Here is a 22399-nt window from a genome sequence, read left to right as displayed (position 1 = left end):
AAATTTCTGTTTTTGTCTCTACACCTTCACTAACTAGTAACCGCATTCCAAATCATTCCTACACCTTCACTAACTAGTAACCACATTCTCAAACAGACTTTCACCTTCACTGAAGGGGGTGGTGTTGGCAAGTTAAAGACTAAAAGCTGCTGGAGCAGTTCGCTTGCTCTCATTCACTCTCGCTTGGTCCGAGGTCAGACCTGCCTTTTAAACAGTTCCTTTGGCGGAGAGTGTAAAATTGCTGGTCAGTCCTCCTTTCATGAAGCTCAATCTCTTCAGTGTCCCTCAGTCCTTCTGAGAGTAAACAATACTGTCAAATGTTTTAATGTTTTGGGACTTTCAGAGATAATGGGAATTCTCTCTCTCTCTCTCTCTCCAACATTTCCAGAGGGTAAGTGGAAACTGTTGTGTGACTGTCTGTTTGGAGTTTGCACATTCTCCCCGTGTCTGTGTGGGTTTCCTCTGGGTGCTCCAGTTTCCATCCCACCGTCCAAAGATGTGCAGGCAAGGAGAATTGGCCATGGGAAATTGCCTTTTGTGTTAGGTGCATTGGTGAGGGGTAAATATAGGGTAGGGGAATGGGTCTGGGTGGGTTACTCTTCAGAGGGTTGGTGTGGGCTTGTTGGGCTGAAGCGTCTGTTACCTTACTGTAGGGAATCTAGTCTAATTCCCACCCCATCCCCTCCCCCATTTTCTGGCGGTTGACAGGAGGCAGTCATCAGTCAGCGATGTCCCCTCTGAGATCAGGTCGGCGGAGCAGAGAGTTCACTGTTTAATGTCTCTCTGCACTTGGTTCCTGAAGGACCCTGTGACAGGAAGCTAAATGTTGACCCTTTGCCAGAGCCATGACTTTGGGGGATAGTGACGGTAATCCCCTTCCCTGACCCCCGCCAACCATCTTGTGCATTGAATCCGTGGCTGTGGGGTCTGTCCTTGCGTTTGGCACTGGTGTCCATTCTCGCCCAGTGGACAGGGAGCATCAGCAGGCCGCTCGACCACATGAGGCATCACAGATCCTGCCTCTGTCTCATACACAGAAGCATATTCCATCAACAGGGAGGAGAGGGGCTTCGCAGGAGGGCAAACCAAACTGGGTGTCCTTTTATTCACTCATGGGACATGGGCATTCCTAGCTTGGCTAGTGTCTATTGCCCACCCCAAGCTGTCCCTTGAGAAGGTGGTGGTGGTGAACTGCTTTCTTGTACCATTTGGTCTAAGTAGACCCACAGTATTGTTAGGGAAGGAATTCCAGGATTTTGATCCAGGACACTGAGGGAATGGTGATATATTTCAGGATGGTGAGTACTTTGGAGGGGAAAACGTGCAGAGGATGGTGTTCCAATGTATCTGTGTCAAGATGTAAGTGGTCATGAATTTGGAGGGTGCTAGATCACAGCTGGTGCTGTTCACTCTCTCTGGCTGGGTGCTGGTAGTGGCCATACCTCTGGCCACTTGGATGTCGAGAGCTGGTTTAGGCAAAGGTGAGAGCAGGCAACAGGCCGGGGCTCATAGGATCATAGAGGTTTACATCCCAGAACCAGACTCTTTGGTGCAAACTCCTCCATGCTGACCAGGTATCCAGTTTCCATGCTGTACGTCTCTGTGACTCGTGACGAGCCAGGAGAATCCACACTTTGGGATTCGGGCTGGCTCTGAGCTGGACAGCAACATTCCAAACGGAAACAACAATCTCCTTTTAAAACCATCAGCTTCCTACTCTGCTCCACACCCCATCCCCTGTTTATAATAACCAAGTCCTGCTTCGAATGGAGAATGAGTTCATGTCGAAAACTGTCTGGTGATGGTGGCTGAAGAGCGAGAAATCTGGAGAAAGGCTTCATTGTTTCTTACATTAATGTGAGGCGAAGCCCCCTTCGTGAAAGAGGCAAAATCCAATACATCTCTCACTTCAGGCCATCCGATCTCCACCCCCCACAAGGATAACGCAGATCAGTGAGAACGTGTATGTGAGAGAGAGAGAGGATTTGAAGTGATTGTGTTGAGAGAATTAGTCAGTGCTCCCCTTGCAGCAGGGTTTCAGAAGTCGACAGTCTCAGACAAGGCCCCCATCTCTCCTCCCTGTAGCTGTCTAACACTTGCCAGGCGTTGTCCCCACGTTTACCGCTGCAAGTGGACACAGCTCTATGGGTTGTTCCTAAACCGCATGGACCGCAGTGGCTCCGGGAGGAGGCTCACCACCGAAAGACCACCATACACAGCAGCAGCTTCGGGCCATTCAGCCCATCGAGTCTGCTCCACCATTTGACCACGGCTGAGACATTTCTCAGCCCCCTTCTCCGTAACCCTTGATCCCCTTACTAATCAACAACTGATCGATCTCTGAGTACCCATCCATCTCCGTCACCACTTTCTCAAGGGCAGTTAGGGATGGCCATAATTGCTGGCCCTGATGCCGCAAATAAATTTTTAAAAATTAACTCTCCCTGACGGCCATTTGTGGAGTGTGAACTTGGAGTTGTCTAGGCTATCCCAGTGATGGGGGTGTCTTGCTGGGTATAGCCAGGTTCACTGTGTAGTGAGAGCACTAGGTGTGTTCAGTGGCCTCCTGTCATGTAATGTGCAGAGATTGGGTAAGGGTGGAATCAGACTTGCCAGGGAATGAACCCACTCGGTAAACCTCCCACTCTGTCAAGTGCTCGGCGCTCTCTCTCTCTCTCTCTCTCACTCTCTCTCTCACTCTCACTCTCACTCTCACTCTCACTCTCACTCTCACTCTCACTCTCACTCTCACTCTCACTCTCACTCTCACTCTCACTCTCACTCTCACTCTCACTCTCACTCTCACTCTCACTCTCACTCTCACTCTCACTCTCACTCTCACTCTCACTCTCACTCTCACTCTCACTCTCACTCTCACTCTCACTCACACATCATGATCATGGTCCTGAAGCATTGACCGTGCCTAATGAACACATCCCCTGTCATCCCTGTCGGTGGTGGGAGGAAGAAGGCTGACAAAGTGATGCTTCCATTCGTGCAAGAGCCTCTGGCTAGTTAGGCTCACAGATGAGGCATCAGGTTAGTAAAGGAAGGATATCATTCAGAGTCCCAGGGAGACAGAGAGGAAAACTTGTTTACCGAAAAGGCGTCATGGTAACTGAACATCCCAGTTTGACCGTTCCTCCATGTCCTCCCCTCCTCCAGCCTCACCATGAGGAACTAACATCGTGTGCTATCCACCAGCAGGAAAGAGGAACCTTCCAAAAGATGAACTCTCCCTCCTTCCTCTTTTTGATGTTGCCACACTTCCCCTTTAACTTTAAAGAGCTGATTGCAAAATCATTTTTTTAGGAAAGCCTTCATGTTAACTTGTCTCTGTCTGAGCTCCCCAAAATTCTGCTTGATAAGCCTGACTGAGTGGGCCATGATATCTCCATAGCAACTACAGTCCAGTCCTTCATGGGACCCCAGGCTGTAAACTTCACTTAGGCTGTGATTTGGTGTGTTATAGCACCTCAAATGTTAAGCAAACGCAGAGCCCATCTGCAGGATGAGGTGTGGGCTGGAGAGAGCAGACCCATGGGGAGATGGCTGTGTGATGTCAAGGCTATCATAATCACCGCAGGCCAGAGATAACAAGTATAAGCCTTGGGTCAAAGATGCAAGTCCAAGATATGGAGTGAGAGTGATGTTGGTGGCAGAAACAGAAACTGTTAGCAGAACTCGGGTGTGGCAGCTTGACATTTGTAGATGGATTGAGCAGGGCAGTGGTATGGGGCGAAGGATTGGCACTAGTACCACCCAATACCCTGGCAAAGATTAAAGGAAATATTGGGGAACAATGGTGTAAAGACCCCAACAATCAGGAGGGTGTAGCACAAGCAGAGCTGCTTCAGACAGCAGGGTGATCTGGTTAATGTTGGCACCTCAGAGCTGCCCTCAAATTCACCCATCTCAAGTTTTAGGATCTGTCTCTCTGTCTGTGTCTCTTCCGTCTCTCCTCTTTTTCTCTCTTCCTCTCTCCCCGCCTTCCCTCCCTACCTTCCTTCTCCCTTCATCTCTCACCCTCCTCATCCCATTGCATGCCTCCTGCACCCTGCCCTTCATCGGCCCTACCCTGGAGGACTCCTCCTTGTTAATTTTACTCCTTTGGGAATTAGGGCTTAATGAGTCTAAAATGAGACGGTGAGTGCCTCTGATGGTGTTTGATCATTGTGAGAGAGATTTACTCGGAGCCGAGCTTCCTATTGTGAACAGCTCGGTGTCTGTGACTTTTTCTGACCTTGCTGAGCTTCTGTCAGGAAGCTGTGGCAACACCGAGTGAGAGAGACACACCCAAACCTTCTGGTTTTTGGATCTCCCTCTGCACTGGGAAACCCACCACCGTGTGTGTGACCAGAACACGTGGACAGCTCCTCACCCACTCTGACCACACTTGCCAGCGTGCCCAACACTGTCTGTTTGAGCCGGGCCTCTGTACCTCTGTAACCATAACCCAGCAAGGTGTCCTCTCCCGAGGGAATGAGGGTGTATGTGTATAGGGGTGGGGGTGGGGTTGGGGGTGAATCAGGGAATAACCTGAAGGTAATTGTCACTCCGTCCATGAGTGATTCTGCAGTGGACCCAGCCATTTCCCAACTCCCCTACCACTGGGCTGTTCACATCAAGGTGGGCCTACATTTATATAGCACCTCCTGTATTCTCAGGTTATCCCAAAGCATTTTGCAGTCAGCGAAGTGCAGTCGCTGTTGTAATGTAGGAATCGCAGTGACCAACATGCGCACAGCCAGCGATGAGACCAGCTGGCTTTATGATGCAGATTGTAGGAGAAATGGTGGCCAGGGTTAACACCACTGACTTACTTCAAACAGTGCCATGGCTCTGGTACATTGCCCTGAGAGAGCACTGTCCCTCAGCACTGACCGCCCCCCCCCCCCCCCCCACCTCTGACAGAGCGATGCTCCCTCACCACTGATCCCCCCTCTGACAGCACGATGCTCCCTCAGCACTGACACCCCCCCCCCCCAACAGTGAGTCCTTCCCTCAGCACTGACCCCCCCTGACAGCACGACGCTCCCTCAGCACTGACCCCCCACTTCTGACAGTGTGGCCCTCCCTCAGCACTGACCCCCCCCCCCCCCCCCCCCCCGTCTGACAGTGCAACACACACTCAGCGCTGACCCCCCCTCTGACAGCGCAGTCCTGCCTCCGCACTGACCCCACCCTCCAACAGCGCGACACTCCCTCAGCACTGACCCCCCCCCCCCGACAATGCGACACTCCCTCAGCACTGACCCCCCCTCTGACAGCACAGTCCACCCTCAACACTGACCCCCCCTTGACAGCGCGACACTCCCTCAGCACTGACCCCCCCCACCCCCAACAGCGCAACACTCCCTCAGAACTGACCCCCCTCTGACAGCGCAACACACCCTCAGCACTGACCCCCCCCCCCTCTGACAGCGCAGTCCTCCCTCAGCATTGACCACCCCCCGCCCCCCCCCCCCCGACAGCGTGACGCTCCCTCAGCACTGACCCCCTCTCTTTCCCCCCCCACCCCGACAGCACAACGCTCCCTCAGCACTGACCCGCCCCTCTCATAGTGCGGTCCTCCCTCAGCACTGACCCGCCCCTCTCATAGTGCGGTCCTCCCTCAGCACTGTTTGCTCCCCCCCCCCCCCCCCCGGACAACGAGATACTCCCTCAACACTGCCCCCCCCCCCCCCGACAGTGCGGCGCTCCCTCAGCACTGACCCCCTTCTGACAGCACAGTCCTCCCTCAGCACTGACCCCCCCCCCCCGACAGCGTGACGTGCCCTCAGCACTGACCCCCCCTCTGACAGTGCGACACTCCCTCAACACTGACCCCCTTCTGACAGTGCAGTCCACCCTCAGCACTGACCCCCCCCCCCGACAGCGTGACACTCCCTCAGCACTGACCCCCTTCTGACAGCACAGTCCACCCTCAGCACTGACCCCCCCCCCCCCCCGACAGCGTGACACTCCCTCAGCACTGATCCCCCTCTGACAGTGCGACGCTCCCTCAGCACTGACCCCCCTCTGACAGTGCGACACTCCCTCAGCACTGACCCCCCTCTGACAGTGCGACGCTCCCTCAGCACTGACCCCCCTCTGACAGTGCGACACTCCCTCAGCACTGACCCCCCTCTGACAGCGTGACACTCCCTCAGCACTGACCCCCCTCTGACAGTGCGACACTCCCTCAGCACTGACCCCCCTCTGACAGTGCGACACTCCCTCAGCACTGACCCCCCTCTGACAGTGCGACACTCCCTCAGCACTGACCCCCCTCTGACAGTGCGACGCTCCCTCAGCACTGACCCCCCTCTGACAGTGCGACACTCCCTCAGCACTGACCCCCCTCTGACAGTGCGACGCTCCCTCAGCACTGACCCCCCTCTGACAGCGTGACACTCCCTCAGCACTGACCCCCCTCTGACAGTGCGACACTCCCTCAGCACTGACCCCCCTCTGACAGTGCGACACTCCCTCAGCACTGACCCCCCTCTGACAGTGCGACACTCCCTCAGTACTCACTGTGTTGGGTACATGATTTTCCTGATAATAGGAATAACCAAGCACAGGAACTCCATGATGTCATCTTTAAGTCTTTATTGCAGAAGCGTGGCCGTTACATAAATGGTACAAAGATGTGACCCACTTCACAGACAGTACAAGGGAGCAGCTCCCTGTCGGATCACAGCTCACATTCTTATACCCTTGTGGTTTTGGGTGTAACTGCGTTTGTTCTGTCTATAGCAATGTCAGTTTCTACAGAAATGTCCATTTTTACAGCCATTGTTCTTGCCCTGTAAGTAGCTGCTAAGATCTCCACCCTGATCTAATCAAGTCAGCACAGTGGTTAGCCCTGCTGCCTCTCAACACCAGGGACCTGGGTTCAATTCCACACTCAGGCGACTGTCTGTGTGGAGTTTGCACACTGTCCCTGTATCTGTGTGAGTTTCCCCTGGGTGCTCCAGTTTTCTCCCACAATCCAAAGATATCCAGGTTCGGTGGATTGGCCATGCTACATTGCCCATAGTGTCCATGGATGTATAGATAAGGTGCATTATTCATGGGAAATGTAGACTAATAGGGGAGTGGGTCTGGGTTGGATACTCTTCGGAGGGTCGATGTGGACTGTAGGGATTCTATGATTCTATGAAGTCCCATAATGTTTTCCTTGATCTGATTCAGTCTAATTTCTTGTTCTGTGGGCTTCCACTGAATCCCACACACCACCTGTCAGTCTGCTGCTCCCTCAATACTGACCCTCTGACAGTGCAGTCTTCCCTCTGCACTGACCCTCTGACAGTGCAGTCTTCCCTCTGCACTGACCCTCTGACGGTGCGGCCCTCCCTCTGCACTGACCCTCTGTCAATCTGGTGTCTCTCTGTGTGTATGTTCCAGTTTGTTTTGACCCTCTTCCATGGTGGGAGCCTGTTGAGTTGGGAGCACTGCACCTTCTCCCTTGCAAGTAGGGTAAGGCTCGGAGGGAGCCATGTCTGATAAGGAATGGATCAAGTTTGGCTGTTTATTTCCTGTGGGATGCTGCTATCCCCAGTCTACCCAGCAGCCAATGTTTTGTGTCTGAGATACCTGCTTTCCCAACTTCTGTAAAAATCTCCCCTGCTATGGCATCACAACATCCAGTGTGCCCTGCCAAAGGGCATCTACCTGTTTTTGAAATATGTATATGTTTACAAATATACCATCCTCACAATGCAAGTTGAGGCCTCCAGTGTAAGATAAAACCAGGGCTGAATGGAGTAGGAGAGAAGCTGAGATAAGTTAGAGGGTTCACTGACTTCACTGTGAAAACCTGTTAGATGGAGTAAAAGCAGAGCGGCTATAGGAGGCCAGGAAAATGAACATTGCTGCTACTGCGCGAGCAATTAACTAATTCCAGAGATCTGCTCGGGCTGGTACAGGTACACAATCCTTTATCCGAAATCCGAAATGTTTTTCGTGGAGTGTGATGTTGGAATGCAAACAGGTGACCCAACTCCACACCCACTCAAAACACGTCACTCGGGTGTGACATGGCGGTGTGGCCCAGCACTGGCAGGTATCAATTGTGTCTCAGCGTTCATACTTATTCACACGTGAGTCTGCTGTTAGGTAATTTTTTTTTATATCACTGTGAAAATATCATTTATTCCGAATTCCGAAAAACGACTGGCCTCGAGGATTTCGGATAAAGGATTATGTACAGGCATAGGTCTGGACAGCACTGAAACCAAGGACACATGATGAAGTGTGTGCGTGTGCGTGCCCTGCCAGTAAATTGCCGATTCACCCGACTAAACATCTTAGACACATGGAGTGATGAGGATGTGAACACTGCAACAGCAGAGTCTTCTCAGATCCTAAAGGGTGGTTGACAAATAAATACCGTGAGGAACTGCGTCAGAACACGCCATCGTGACACAGGAGCTGGTCAAGATCTTCAACCTGATCAGACCCCTTCATAACCCCTTCACCGGGGCGGCACAGTGGTTAGCACTGCTGCCTCACAGCGCCAAGGACCCGGGTTCAATTCCCGCCTCAGGCAACTGTCTGTGTGGAGTTTGCACATTCTCCCCGTGTCTGCGTGGGTTTGCTCCAGTTTCCTCCCACAATCCAAAGATGTGCAGGTTAGGTGAATTGGCCATGCTAAATTGCCCAGAGTGTTAGGTGAAGGGGTAAATGTAGGGGAATGGGTTTGGATAGGTTACTCTTCAGAGGGTCAGTGTGGACGTGTTGGGGCGAAGGGCCTGTTTCCACACATTAGTAATCTAATCTAAGATAATTTTAATGTGGAGAAGATGTTTCCACTTTGTGGTGAAATCATCAATTTAAGACAATATTAACAATTTCAACAGGAAATGTGGAAGAAACTTCAGGGAAGTGGGGGGAATGTGGAACTGATTACCACAGGGAGTGGTTGAGGTGAATCACATTGATGTACTGAAGAGAAAGAGCAGACCAGTAACTGACAGCGAAAGGGATTTTGGATAATGCTGAGCTGATGAAGGGCAGAAGCTAGTATAGGGCTTAAGCACCAGTATCCACCAGTAGGGCCGAATGGCCTGTTCCTCTGCTGGGAAATTCTAACTGAGCTTCAGCACAGAAAAGGCCATTCATTGGGAGAGGCTGTTCTATCCCCATAGCTCAGCCCCTCTGCCCTCCAGCCAAACCTTGTTGCTGCCTCTGTCTCTGTCCTTTGTGACGTGTTGTGTCTTTATCTCGGTCAGGTACGATGCCGGTAAGGATGGGTTCATCGACTTGATGGAACTGAAGCTTATGATGGAGAAACTGGAGGCTCCACAAACTCACCTCAGTCTGAAGAATATGATCAAGGAGGTGGATGAGGATTTTGATGGAAAACTCAGCTTCCGGGAGGTAATCCTTTCTGTTGGGAACTCCAGCAGCTCACACAGAGTTGTGCGCGTGTCAGAGAGGGTATGATACTGAGAGAAGTAAAATGTAAATGGCCGAATATGTGACAGTGCAAAGTTTTCCTCTGGGTAGGTTACAAGGTTAGTGTAGTTACAGGCACGGTTTACTGTAGTCACTGTGATGTATGCACTCTACTTAGTTAATGGTTACTACACGCCAATGACTTGCATGTCCTAACAGATACATAAACAGGCAGGGAGTAGTGGGATATGGGCCATACAAAGGCAAAAGGGTTTTAGTTTAAAAAGGCGCCCAGTGTCAGTGCAGCCTTTGTGGGCCAAAGGGCCTTTACTGCTCCCTATTGGCAAGAAACACCACAGGGAAGTCCAACTGGAGAAGGAGAGATTTGACCTGATTCCATAAACTTGGCCAAAGTTGTGGGTGAGGGAAAGAGACTGACCTCTAGGTCCAGAGAGCTCTCAAACTGCAAGGTTCTTCCTGTTTCCTGGGTGATCCATTGTTATTCAAAGAGGCTGAGCCAACCGCTGGGTAGGTGGCTACAATCTTGGCATAGCTGGCATTCATTGCCCATTCCCCCATTGCTCTTGAGAAGGTGGTGGGGTGAGCTGCCACCATGAACACCCACAGTCCCAGGGGTAGATACCCCCACTGTGCTGTTTGGGCGGAAATGCCAGGTAATTGCCCTTTTTTTGTTTCGCGACGGCAATACTGCTGGAGCAGTCTGCTTCTTAAACCCATCCAGGATTCTTCGCAGTGCAAAGCTGCTGTTCATTTAAAAATGGAGTAATTTTAAACAAGGGTAACGGTGCAGCTTTAACTTGAACACAACGACCCCCCCCCCCCACCCCACCCCGAGGGCACACCCCCAGTTTCACCTGGGTGAGGCAGAGGAAGGAAAATAAAAGTCACTGTCTGTTCACTTGGGAAAGCATTGACTATTGGGGCGAGCAGAGTCTGTGAAATGGAGCCAATAGACAGAGCTCCTGCAAAGGCATGACCAGAGACAATTCCAAGGAATAGCTCCTATCCCCACACTGCGAGGCCAGTTGACCCCAAGATCTGTGCTGCTGTCACCCTCTGCTGGTCACTCACAATATAGCAGTCACCTGTTCTAAACTTCAGCATTTTCGCATCAGCCACTTAGAGTCATAGAGTCACAGAGATGTACAGTGTGGAAAAAGACCCTTCGGTCCAACCCGTCCATGCCGAGCAGATATCCCAACACAATCTAGTTCCACCTGCCAGCATCTGGCCCATATCCCTCCAAACCCTTCCTATTCATATACCCATCCAGGTGCCTTTTAAATGTTACAATTGTACCAGCCTCCAGCACTTTCTCTGGCAGCTCATTCTATTCACGTACCATTCTCTGAGTGAAAAAGTTGCCTCTTAGGACTCTCTCATATCTTTTCCCTCTCACTCTAAACCTATGCCCTCTAGTTCTGGACTCACCCACCCCAGGAAAAAGACTTTGTCTATTTATCCTATCATGTCCCTCATGATTTTATAAACCTCCATAAGGTCACCCCTCAGCCTCTGACGCTTCAGGGAAAACAGCCCCAGCCTGTTCAGCCTCTCCCTGTAGCACAGATCTTCCAACCCTGGCAACATCCTTGTAAATCTTTTCTGAACCCTTTCAAGTTTCACAACATCTTTCCGATAAGAAGGAGACCAGATTTGCATGCAATATTCCAACAGTGGCCTAACCAATGTCCTGTATAGCTGCAACATGACCTCCCTACTGTACTCAATAATCTGACCAATAAAGGAAAGCATACCAAACGCCTCCTCCACTATCCTATCTACCTGCGACTCCACTTTCAAGGAGCTATGAACCTGCACTCCAAGGTCTCTTTGTTCAGCAACACTCCCTTGGACCTTACCATTAAGTGTATAAGTCCTGCTAAGATTTGCTTTCCCAAAGTGCAGCACCTTGCATTTATCTAAATTAAACTCTATCTGCCACTTCTCAGCCCATTGGCCCATCTGATCAAGATCCTGTTGTAATCTGAGGTAACCCTCTTTGCTGTCCACTACACCTCCAATTTTGGTGTCACTTGCAAACTTATTAACTGTACCTCTTATGCTCACATCCAAATCATTTATGTAAATGACAAAAAGTAGAGGGCCCAGCACCGATCCTTGTGGCACTCCACTGGTCACAGGCCTCCAGTCTGAAAAACAACCCTCCACCACCACCCTCTGTCTTCTATCTTTTGAGCCAGTCCTGTATCCAAATGGCTAGTTCTCCCTGTATTCCGTGAGATCTAACCATACTAACCAGTCTCCCATGGGGAACCTCATCGAACGCCTTACTGAAGTCCATACAGATCATATCTACCACTCTGCCCTCATTAATCCTCTTTGTTACTTCTTCAAAAAACTCAATCAAGTTTGTGAGACATGATTTCCCACACACAAAGCCATGTTGACGATCCCGAATCAGTCCTTGCCTTTCCAAATACATGTCCCTCAAGATTCCCTCCCAAAATCAGCCCACCATCGACATCAGGCTCACTGGTCTATAGTTCTCTGGCTTGTCCTTACCACCCTTCTTAAACAGTGGCACCACGTTTGCCAACCTCCAATATTCCAGCACCTCACTTGTGACTATCGATGATACAAATATCTCGGTAAGAGGCCCAGCGATCACTTCTCTAGCTTCCCACAGAGTTCTCAGGTACACCTGATCAGGACCTGGAAAAAGTAATTGAAAATACCTGATTATTTGAATTAGCTTCATCAACAGTGTAGGAAAATAGGAAATGAGCATTTAGGGTCTGAAATATCTGAGGATTTGAGTTAATCCACTTTGGAATGAGAGCAATGTACTTCAGTTCTGGTAATTTAGTGAATGTTGCAGTATTCTAAATGTAATCCAATTACCTCAGCTGCAAGGGAGACCTGGGTAAGTCAGCTCAGACAACAGCAATTTCGAGGGATGCTCTCTTATGTTTAAATGGTGCTTGTCGTACTGACTAGACAGGAGGGAAGAAAACCGAAATATAGATAAACATGGACATACAGACCACTGACTTCACCAGACTGCCTCACTGTCCCCCTCCCCACACCGGGCCGCCTCACTGTCCCCCCTCCCCACACCGACACCGGGCTGTCTGTCTGTCCCCCCTCCCCACACCGACACCGGGCTGTCTGTCTGTCCCCCCTCCCCAAAGACACCGGGCTGTCTGTCTGTCCCCCCCTCCCCACACAGACACCGGGCTGTCTCACTGTCCCCCTCCCTACAGACACCGGGCTGTCTCACTGTCCCCCTCCCCACGCAGAAACCAGGCAGTTTTACTGTCCCCCTCCCCACACAAACTCCAGGCTGTCTCACTGTCCCCCTCCCCACGCAGACACTGGGCCACCTCACGGTCACTCACATTCCCCCATAAACCCCGCTGCTCCTGAGCACTCAGCTCCTGTTTCTCTGTTACTTTTCTCTAGTTCCTGCTGATTTTCCGGAAGGCAGCTGCGGGAGAGTTAGCTGAAGACAGTGGGTTGCACGTTCTGGCCCAGTTGTCTGAGATCGATGTCTCCGCAGAGGGTGTGAAAGGAGCCAAAACCTTCTTTGAAGCTAAAGTAAGTGCTACCACAATTTGCTTGCCTCCTCCAAGAGCTGTTCGGCTCTTGTATTTAAATTTCCAGCTCAGATGCAGGCCATTCGGTCCAGCTGGTCTATGCTAGCGTATGTTGCGCTACATATATCCACTTGTCCACCTTAACATTATCTCACCCTGTCCATATATCCTTCTATTCGTATCTCCCACATGTATCCACTTTTTTTCTTTTTTCTTTTTCTTTTTTTCTTTTTAGGCATCCCTGGCAAACCCTTTGTGTATTTTTTTTAAAAGTCTCCTGGTTATTTTTTTCCCCCCCCCACACTAAATGCCTAACTGCGGTAGTGCTTCATTCTGTGTAATTTTTTTCTTTTTTTTGTGTTTTTTTTGTTGTTTTTTTACTCCACACTACCGCCTAACTGCGGTAGTGCTTATTTTTTCCCCAGCACCCATGGTGTGTGTGTGCAGGTGTGAGACCCACATGTATCCACTTTTTTTTTCATCTCCTGTTAATTTTTTTTTCTTTTTTTATTTATTTTTTTTTTCTTTTTTTAAAAATTTAACCCCCACACTACCGCCTAACTGTGGTAGTGCTTATTTTTTTCCCCAGCACCCATGGTGTGTGTGTGCAGTTGTGAGACCCACATGTATCCAATTAGACATCCATTAAATGCTGATTGGTTCACTTAATCCCACGCCGTTTGCTTTCCTCGTTTTGACCTTGTGGAAGGCCCGTGACTTCTCCGTTATGGCCGTTTGGTTCCTTTCTCCTCTATTCAGAGCTGGGAATTGTAACTGGTGAGAGTCCCAGCCAACTCTTTGTATATTACAGTGCTCTATCCCGCTGAAGACAAGGGGTTTCTGTGACTTCGGTGTGGTATTGACTTGAGGATTGCGGGTGCTGTGAATCAAACAGTTTTCCAATGTAGCTCCTTCACTGATGGGGACAGGTTACAGCTGCACTTTGATCCTGCACCAACAAAGTCTTCCAGTTCAAGCTTTTCACACTGCCCACTCAGTGTGATGGCCTTCCAACTCCTCCACCTGCTGTAGCCATAGTCTAGGAAGCTTCAGTTTGAAAAATGCCATTCAGCCCATCAACTCCATTCTGTCCAATCTGTAATCCCTGTTTTGGTCCCATCTGGGGCAAGTCTGATCCCAGATTGAGATCTGACCTGATGGACCATGTTGCGTTACATTTGGATTTTACCAAAGTGGTTTTTCAATGGAACATGGGTATGCAATGTTCTAACAACAAAACTAATGTGTTATCAAGCAAAAGAAATAAAGGTAAAACAGAAATCAAACTGTTCGTACACTTTTAAAAAATTTTGGAATGTACGGCTGAAATATAATCGCAAATCCCAATAGCAATTTGACAGTATCCAAAAGCACCTGTTTTACAGAACTGTCACCAGAGGAAACACTTTCACCTCAATAGGCTTCAGTTAACTGTGACTTCACCCTCTCCATCCAAAACATCGGAACAGTCCACAGGTATTATACCCCTGAGATTAACTTCCTCAGCTTTAAATAATCTCTTCAGGGATTTGTCCAAGCTCTTTCCAGGCTGGGCCTATTAATTAGCTCTTCAAGGTAATTTCTAATATTACCGTCTTCTCCCCTTCCCAAGAGCACTGCTTTAAACATCCATCTTTATCCAATGATTTTTGCACAATCTCCCCCAAACCGAAACTTTAAAAAGAAAACTTTTTGCAAGCCATGGTTGTTTTAAGCTTTAAAAATTCCGGAATTTTCTAACTGAAACCCTGACACACAAAAGGGGTGGTGATGAAGATTGGCATTATCATTGGACTGTTAATCCAGAGACCCCGACAATGTTCTGGGGACCCAGGTTCGAATCCTGCCATGGCAGATGGTGGAATTTGAATTCAATAGATATCTGGAATTAAGAATCTAATGATTACTTTAAATCCATTCCAATTGTCAGAAAAACCCATCTGGTTCATTAATGTCCTTTAGGGAAGGAAGTCTGCCCTTCTTACCTGGTGTGGCCTACATATGACTCCAGACCCACAGAGTGGTTGGTTCTCAACTGCTCTCTAGGCAATTAGAGTTGGGCAGTAATAACACTGCCTCACCAGCAATGCCCTTATCCTGTTAAAGAATAAAAACAATTATTGACCTTGTTCACTTGTAAACCGTCTGAATATAAATGAAAAATCTACTAGATGTAGGAGAAAGTGAGGACTGCAGATGCTGGAGATTGGAGTAGAGTGTGTGGCGCTGGCAATGCACCCAGTAGGTCAGGCAGCATCCGAGGAGCAGGAGAATCGACGTTTTGGGCATAAGCCGTTCATCAGGAATGAGGCTTGTGGGCCAAAGGGGGCTAAGAGGTAAATGGGAGGGGGATGGGGCTGGGAAAGTGATAGGTAGATGAAAGTGGGGGTGAAAGTGATAGGTCGGAGAGGAGGGTGGAGCAGATAGGTGGGAAGGAAGGTGGACAGGTAGGACCGTTCAAATGGGTGGTGCTGAGTTGGAAGGTTGGGACTGAAATAAGGTGGGGGAAGGGGAAATGAGGAAACTAGCGCAAACCACATTGATCCCAAGTGGTTGGAGGGTCCCAAGGTGCAAGATGAGGTGTTCTTCCTCCAGGCGTCAGGTAGTTAGGGTTTGGCGATGGAGGATGCCCAGGACCTGCATGTCCTTGGTGGAGTGGGAGGGGGAGTTAGTGTTCGGCCACAGAGCGGTGGGGTTGCTTAGTGCCTGTGTCCCGGAGATGTTCTCTGAAATGATCTGCAAGTTGGCGTCCTGTCTCCCCAATGTAGGGGAGACTATATCGGGTGCAACGGATACAGTAGATGACTTGTGTGGGAGTGCAGGTAAATTACTGGCGGATGTGGAAGGATCCTTTGGGGCCTTGGACGGAGGTGAGGAGAGAGGTGTTGGTGCAGGTATTTCTCTTCTGACAAAGCTGTTTACTCAAGCTGCTAGAAAATGAATCACCATGGCTACAGATGTGCCTTCAAGTTAATCATTAACTCTTTAGACACTCAAAAAAAACCCACACGTCAGCCATTAAAGCAAATTATATTATAAATATACATGAATCACAGTCTATAATTCACTTTCTATCCCTCTTCTCCTCTGAGTCTCCCCAAATTGATCCAGGAGCTCTGCAAAGTGGAGAAATGTTATTGTAAATGTCTACCTCTCTGATTATGAGGCCTGTGCGTGTTGTTAGAAGTTGGAAGGATGTATGAGCAGGATGAAGAGATCCAGGAGGAAGTTCACAATGAGGCACCACATGGGAAGGTGGGCCCAGTGGCCTGTTCGTGAGAGTCTTTACCTTGGGGTTTGCAGGCTATGTTCACTAGGAGCTCGCTATTTTTATATTCATTCACAGGACGCAGTTATCGCTGGCAAGGCCAGCATTTACTGCCCTCTCTAAATGCCCAAAATCAACCATGTTGCTGTGGGTCTGAAGTCACAGAACCGGTAAAGTCAGAAGTTCCATTCCCTTGGGACACTAGTGAACCAAATGGATTTTTGCAGACAATCAATAATCATTTCATTGTCATTATTGGCCTTTTAAACTCCAGATTTTTTTTTCTTAAATTACATTCAAATTCCACCAGAATATTAAGTGTCTCTGGATTAGTCCAGCAGTAATACCGCTAGGCCAAAGCCTTCCCATTAGGCCATTGTATTAGATTTTCTTGTCATGGGTGCTCAAGTATAGGGATGTATGAATACAGTGAAAAGTGTACAAAGTCCCCATTCTCTGGCGCTATCTTGATTCCAAAATCAGAATCTCAGCAAAAAAACAGCAGCAATAAAAGAAAACCGAAACGCAAGATCTAGATCTCACGAGGAAGGATCACTGTACTTTGACCTGATCACAAAGGGTGCATTTCCTTTGCAGCTTCAGGCGATCAACAGTGCAAATCGATTTGAGCAGGAGATCAAGGAGGAGCAGGAGGAGAAGAAGAAACAGGCCGAGCAGAAAAGGCAGAAGCAAGCGGCCTTCAAGGAGCTACAGTCAGCATTCAAGTGAAGGCCGCACTCCCACCAGCAATGGCAGGCAATGCAGAGCTGGTGGGAAAGGAGGATGCGTGGGCATCAGAGGATCTGGCCTCGAATCCTGTCAAACCTCCACAAAGACAGAGACTGACTACTTTTATTTTTAACGAATGGGATGTTGGGAGGGGGGAGGGATGTGGGGGGGAGCTGCTGGAGTACACCCTTAAATAATCTTCCACAATGACCAACTGAGGAGGATCGAGCGATCACTCGATCACTTCCCGCTGTGTCCTTAGGATGATACTCCACCAGTGAAGCCTACTGTTTAAGACGAGGTTTGGGCTCTGTGTGGGACAGGGCATGCTGCTGTAAGGGATGATCCCAAACTGTGCTTTTGTAATTGCAGGGAGCTATTAGCTTGCTGCTTTCCTCCTGCTACTGATCTTTGACATCATTTTTGCCAATGTGGGCCTGGGATGTAAGGGGTGAAATCCATGTGGTTGGAGCTCCCAGTTCACATTTTATATGGAACATCTTGCTTGGCACATTCACCGGTTTCTGTTTTACCTGTTTTTGGAGTGGGGGAGAATAGGGCGGGCGTACCAATTTATCTCCACAGACAGGCCTAGCGAAGAGGCTGACCAGGAAGCCAAGTTGATTTTATCCTCCAATAAAGGCTGATGTGCCCCAGCAGAGACGGAGGGGACATTTCCAGCCACATCTGCCTAATGGGGATGATCAGAGGAAGTGGTCAAGCAAAATAGTCCTGAGATCCACTCGGTTGTTTGTGATACTCTTACAGTCAGGGCCTTGAGTCAGGCTTGAGATTATTTTAAACAGCGCACCTCTTGCGAAATCTATGTTTTTAAAATTGCTGGTGTGGGGGTAGGGTGTGGGAAGATCAAAAGTAAACAATTGAGCTGCTTGGGGATTATGTTTCGCACAAAGGATCCTTTTTTTATGCTAGTTTATTGATTAACTCTGGGATTGACTCCAAGGTCAGTCAAGGTGAGGGTGCATTTCCTTGTTGCACCGCTGTTCCTCCCTGACACTTTCTCAGTGGTTGGGTCTGGATACCCTGGCACTGTGCCCCTTCACGTGACCCTGGTCTAGCATGGAGCTTGTCTTGGGGGTTCAAACATGCTTGAATTGCATCCACGATGTGGTCTCGTTCCCTGTAATGCCGGACTCCTTGACCCCCCACCCTACTCTCACTACCTCTCTCATTCATTCCGAGCAGACTCTCAGGTTGAGGTGGGTAGTTTTAGTCAGCAACACTGTTCAAACCAAACTCTATTTTTACCTCAAGATCAAATCATCAGAAATCAGTAGCCTGCAGGTGAACCTGTTTAACTGATCTGCACTCGGTGCCACAGCTGTACCACTCTGGTCATGGGGTTGGCGGTGGGCACAGGGAGGGTCCTTCTGATCCTGACAGCAACAGCTGATTGTCCACGCTGTCTGGGTAGAGATTCCCACCCCCCTCTCAACCTTAGACAGGACCCGGGCTTCCTCCAGATTCCTGATGAGTGGGTGAGGTGATGGGAGCAGGTAGACTTTGGGGTCAACAGTCAGCATGGTGGCTCAGTGGTTAGCACCGCTGCCTCTCAGCGCTGGGGACCTGGGTTCGATTCCAGCCTTGGGTGACTGTCTGTGTGGAGTTTGCACATTCCCTCCATGTCTGTGTGGGTGTACACCGGATGCTCCGGTTTCCTCCCATAACCCAAAGATGTGCAGGTTACGTGAATTGGCCATGCTAAGTTGCCTGTAGTGTTCAGGGATGTGCAGGCTAGATGGATTAGCCATGGGAAATGGAGGGAGTGGGTTTGAGTGGGATGCTCTTGGGTGGGTCGGTGTGGACCCGATGTGCCAAATGGCCTCTTCTGCACTGTAGGGGTTCTATGATTCAATGTTGGATGTTGTATGCAGGACCCCCTCGCCCTCCCCCTCCCCACTCGAGTTCAGTTCCTGGGGGTATTGGGGTTGGGGGTGGGTTGGGTACAAGTTATTTGAGGCCCTGAGAGTGCTGCTGATGAACACTGATCACTGTCAGGTCACCCTGCACGTCAGGGACTGCAAGAATGGAGTTCTGTTTTAGCGATAACATTCCTTAGTGATTAGCATTTTCAAATGGACTTCTTGACCAGTTCCCCTTCCAGGCCCTTGCTCTTGACAACGAAGGCAATCAGTGCCTTTAATGTAGCTGTCTGTATATAGCACGTAGGTGTCGTGTAGTGAGGAACGCGCAAGTCTGGGAGGCCAGTTTATTGTTTCTGCAGGGGTCATGGTTTGGGGGTAAATGTGCCAAACTTGTTGCTTTGGGTTATTTTTCTCTCTCGAGGATTATCACTGTGATGAGTTTTCCGAAGAGCTGTGCAATATGTGACCACAGTCAGTCAGAGCAATCTCTAGTCTGTGCTGTCTTCCTTGAGGCTCTCGTGAGCAGTGTAGTGACTGCTTAACATGAGTCTCTGCTTTTCTGACCACCCCACTCTGTCTGACAATAAAAAAAACAGGAACCTGGTTTTCTTCGCTGAACGTGCCACTGCACTGACTCAATGGTTGTCTTTAGCCTTGTGGGTGTCTGGCCAGTCCATGTTCAAGCCCCCCGCTTCTGCCCTGGTCTCCTTGAACAGAACACAGGAATGCCTATTGCCTTTTATGCATACTGCTGTGACAGAGCAGTGCTCAGCAATGACAAACCTTAAGGGCTTCCTGTGACCTTTTGAGTTTGAACCAGGCGCTGTTCTATCCCGGATCAGATAGGGGGCAGTCTGAGTTGGGGAGGGGAGGGGGCTGCTGATAATAAAATTACCCAGCATTGAGAGAGGCCATTTGGCCCATCAGATCCATGGTGGCTGATTGAAAGAGCGTTTCATCTGGTCCTGTGAGTTGGGGCAGTTCCCACATCGGTTTGCCACAGAAATCCCAGGTGTGTATTTAAAAGCAAAACTATCAAAGTGCCTTTTGCAAAGAAGCGTGTGTTAGTGAAACTGTGACACGAGGCCCTGTTCCTGGAACAGGGTTTTGTTTCATTGCGACAAAAACATTTAAGTAAAACCTGGGCCATTTACCAAAAAATATTTTTTTTAAAATCAAAGTCAATGAATCAGTTATTTCTGAGTAGCAGGGAATATTTCATGTTCCTGGTTCCCAAACAGCCTCTGCCTGTTCCTTTGGGAATCTGGGATTGCGAGTATTCACTCGGCTCAGGTGGAATAACTCTCTTTGCAAAGCCCTGTTTGTTGGAAGTGTGTTGTTTGAGAAGCACCTGTTTTATTTGTATAGTAAAGGGAGGAAGGTGTTGGATGGTAGGTAAATGTACAGCTCACGGTGAGACTGCTGTACACCAGGGAGATGAATGAGATTGGAAGGCTGAAACAAAATCGGAAATCTGGGAAACACACAGGGTCAGGGAGTTTCACCCAGGAGAGATACTCATGTCTGACCCTTTGTCAGAAGAGGATTATACCTGAATTTGTTTCTACTCCTTTCCCTAGTGTTTTCAGTATTTTCTGTTTTTACACCAAGTATCCTGGAATGAAGTGAGCGTATTCCAGCTGCAAACTCTATGGAAATGGGCTGGGTTCAGCCTACAGTTGGGACTGGTCGATACCACCTACTCTATCGAAACGCTCCTGCATGCTTTATATTGGGACTGATCCCTGTCTTATCCATTGTCATATTAATCTATCGTGTTGAATGCTGTTTTGTGTGGGATGTCCATTTTCTTTTTGTATGTGTTATGAAGGCAGTCACCGAGCGGGGACTAAACTCCACAGTCCCTCAGGGTGAGTCTGTCACCTTTTGTTCCTGAACTGGGGGATTGTGTTTTGGCTCAGCTTGCCTGAGCCCAGGTCTGGTACACTCTGTTCCGGGGAATGCTTACAATTCTTGTACAGCTGTTATTTTTTTCCCTTAGTTACTTGTGCACAGTACACTGGCTGTAGCCAGCAGCTTGGAGTCAGTCCCTTGAACTGAGGAGATTTTAAATCCCCTGTTTTTATTTTTGTCCCCCCTGTCCCCCCACTACTTCTGCACAACAGTAGTGCTTATTTTTCCCCAGCAGCTCTCGTGTGCATGTCAGTGCAGGGTCTCAGTGAAGACACTGTTGTGCAAATAATTGTTGTCCCACCACCATGTGACTAGGGAACCAGTAACCAGCAAAGCCCAATAAGAAGAATGCTGACAGCTCGGTTATACACTTGGCTGCCTGTGTGTCACTCCATGGGCTTCTGTGACCAAGTACACATAGCCAAGTCTCTACAGGTGACAATGTTAGACTGACTCTGATGTACACTCTCTACCCCAACATCACCCATGACCCCATCCATACCTGCAATTGTGCTCCGTTACCTCTCACTGAGCTGTTCTATGTCTGTCTCCCCTCTTCAGTGTTTCAATTTGGAACCATTGTGGTTCCATCCACTCCTTGCCTTTAGTTGTGTCTGTCCTTGCATGATTGACTTTCACTGTATCTAGAGGACGGGGAGTGTATTTAGGCTGTGTACGTGTCTGACTGTTTGTTTATGTGGAGCATGTCTCTGTTTTATCTCGTTGTGTGTGCGTGTGTGTGTGTTACCATTTGGAGAATCCAAGTATTCCCTATGGAACTTTGCTTGCGTTCTGTCTTGGAATAGGACCTGAATAAAGCTCCCAGAGCAGCTGATGGGGGTGGGACAATAAAGCAGGACTTGAAGTCTGGAAGCAGAAGGGCTCTGTCCCCTGACACTGGGGAAGAAAGTAAGAGACTTTCAAGAGCCAGAGAGAAAACTGCAGCTCACTGACTTACTCCAGCACCAAGGAATGAATCTGGATACAATGTCCATTTTGAATGTTGCAGCCATCTTTTGTACATTTCACTCGCGTGAAAACTGAAAAAATGCTGTATTTTCTATAATGTTGTACTGTCAATGTCTGAATTATCTTCACTTGAGGACAAAACAGAAGTTGTGTGAAAGAAGCTATTTTTGATTTTCTTACCAAAAAGAATTCTAATTATACATATGTTCTAATAAATAAAATGCATCTCAAGTTTTAATGTGTCCAATTTGGGTTGGCACGTTGGCTCAGTGGTTAGCACTGCTGCCTCACAGCACCAGGGTCCCAGGTTTGATTCCCGCCTCGGGCGACTGTCTGTGTGGAGTTTGCACATTCTCCCCGTGTCTGCGTGGGTTTCCTCCGGGTGCTCTGGTTTCCTCCCACAGTCCAAAGATGTGCAGGTCAGGTGAATTGGCCATGCTAAATTGCCCATAGTGTTAGGCGCATTAGTTAGAGGGAATTGGGACTGGATTTGTTACTCTTCAGAGGGACGGTGTGGACTGGTTATGAATCACTAAGATGCACATTTAAACTATAAATCGAGGTGCACAGACCTACAGTAACAGGTAGGATGGACAAGGCAGCTGAGACAAACAGGTTTGTAGGAATGTGGTGGATGGAAGGAAATAGCTGTAAAGGAATAAATTCCC

The 22399-nt window shown here is 49.0% G+C and overlaps 1 protein-coding gene across 1 annotated transcript in view; it reads left to right on the top strand.

Moving 5' to 3' along the window:
* The window catches only part of LOC140487118 (EF-hand domain-containing protein D2-like), a 35771-nt gene extending 13809 nt beyond the window's left edge, over positions 1–21962 (top strand). Inside the window, exons 2-4 of the mRNA XM_072586639.1 lie at positions 9219–9366; positions 12832–12966; positions 16831–21962. Coding sequence (XP_072442740.1) covers positions 9219–9366; positions 12832–12966; positions 16831–16962 — 415 coding nt within the window. The 3' untranslated portion in view covers positions 16963–21962. The remainder of the gene's footprint in view (positions 1–9218; positions 9367–12831; positions 12967–16830) is intronic.
* The last annotated feature ends 437 nt before the right edge of the window (positions 21963–22399 follow it).

Source organism: Chiloscyllium punctatum, chromosome 16 (genome assembly GCF_047496795.1).
Source record: "Chiloscyllium punctatum isolate Juve2018m chromosome 16, sChiPun1.3, whole genome shotgun sequence".
Taxonomy (NCBI): Eukaryota; Metazoa; Chordata; class Chondrichthyes; order Orectolobiformes; family Hemiscylliidae; genus Chiloscyllium; species Chiloscyllium punctatum.
The sequence above is the reverse complement of the archived record's forward strand: the minus strand, read 5'-3'. Positions and strand labels throughout refer to the sequence as shown.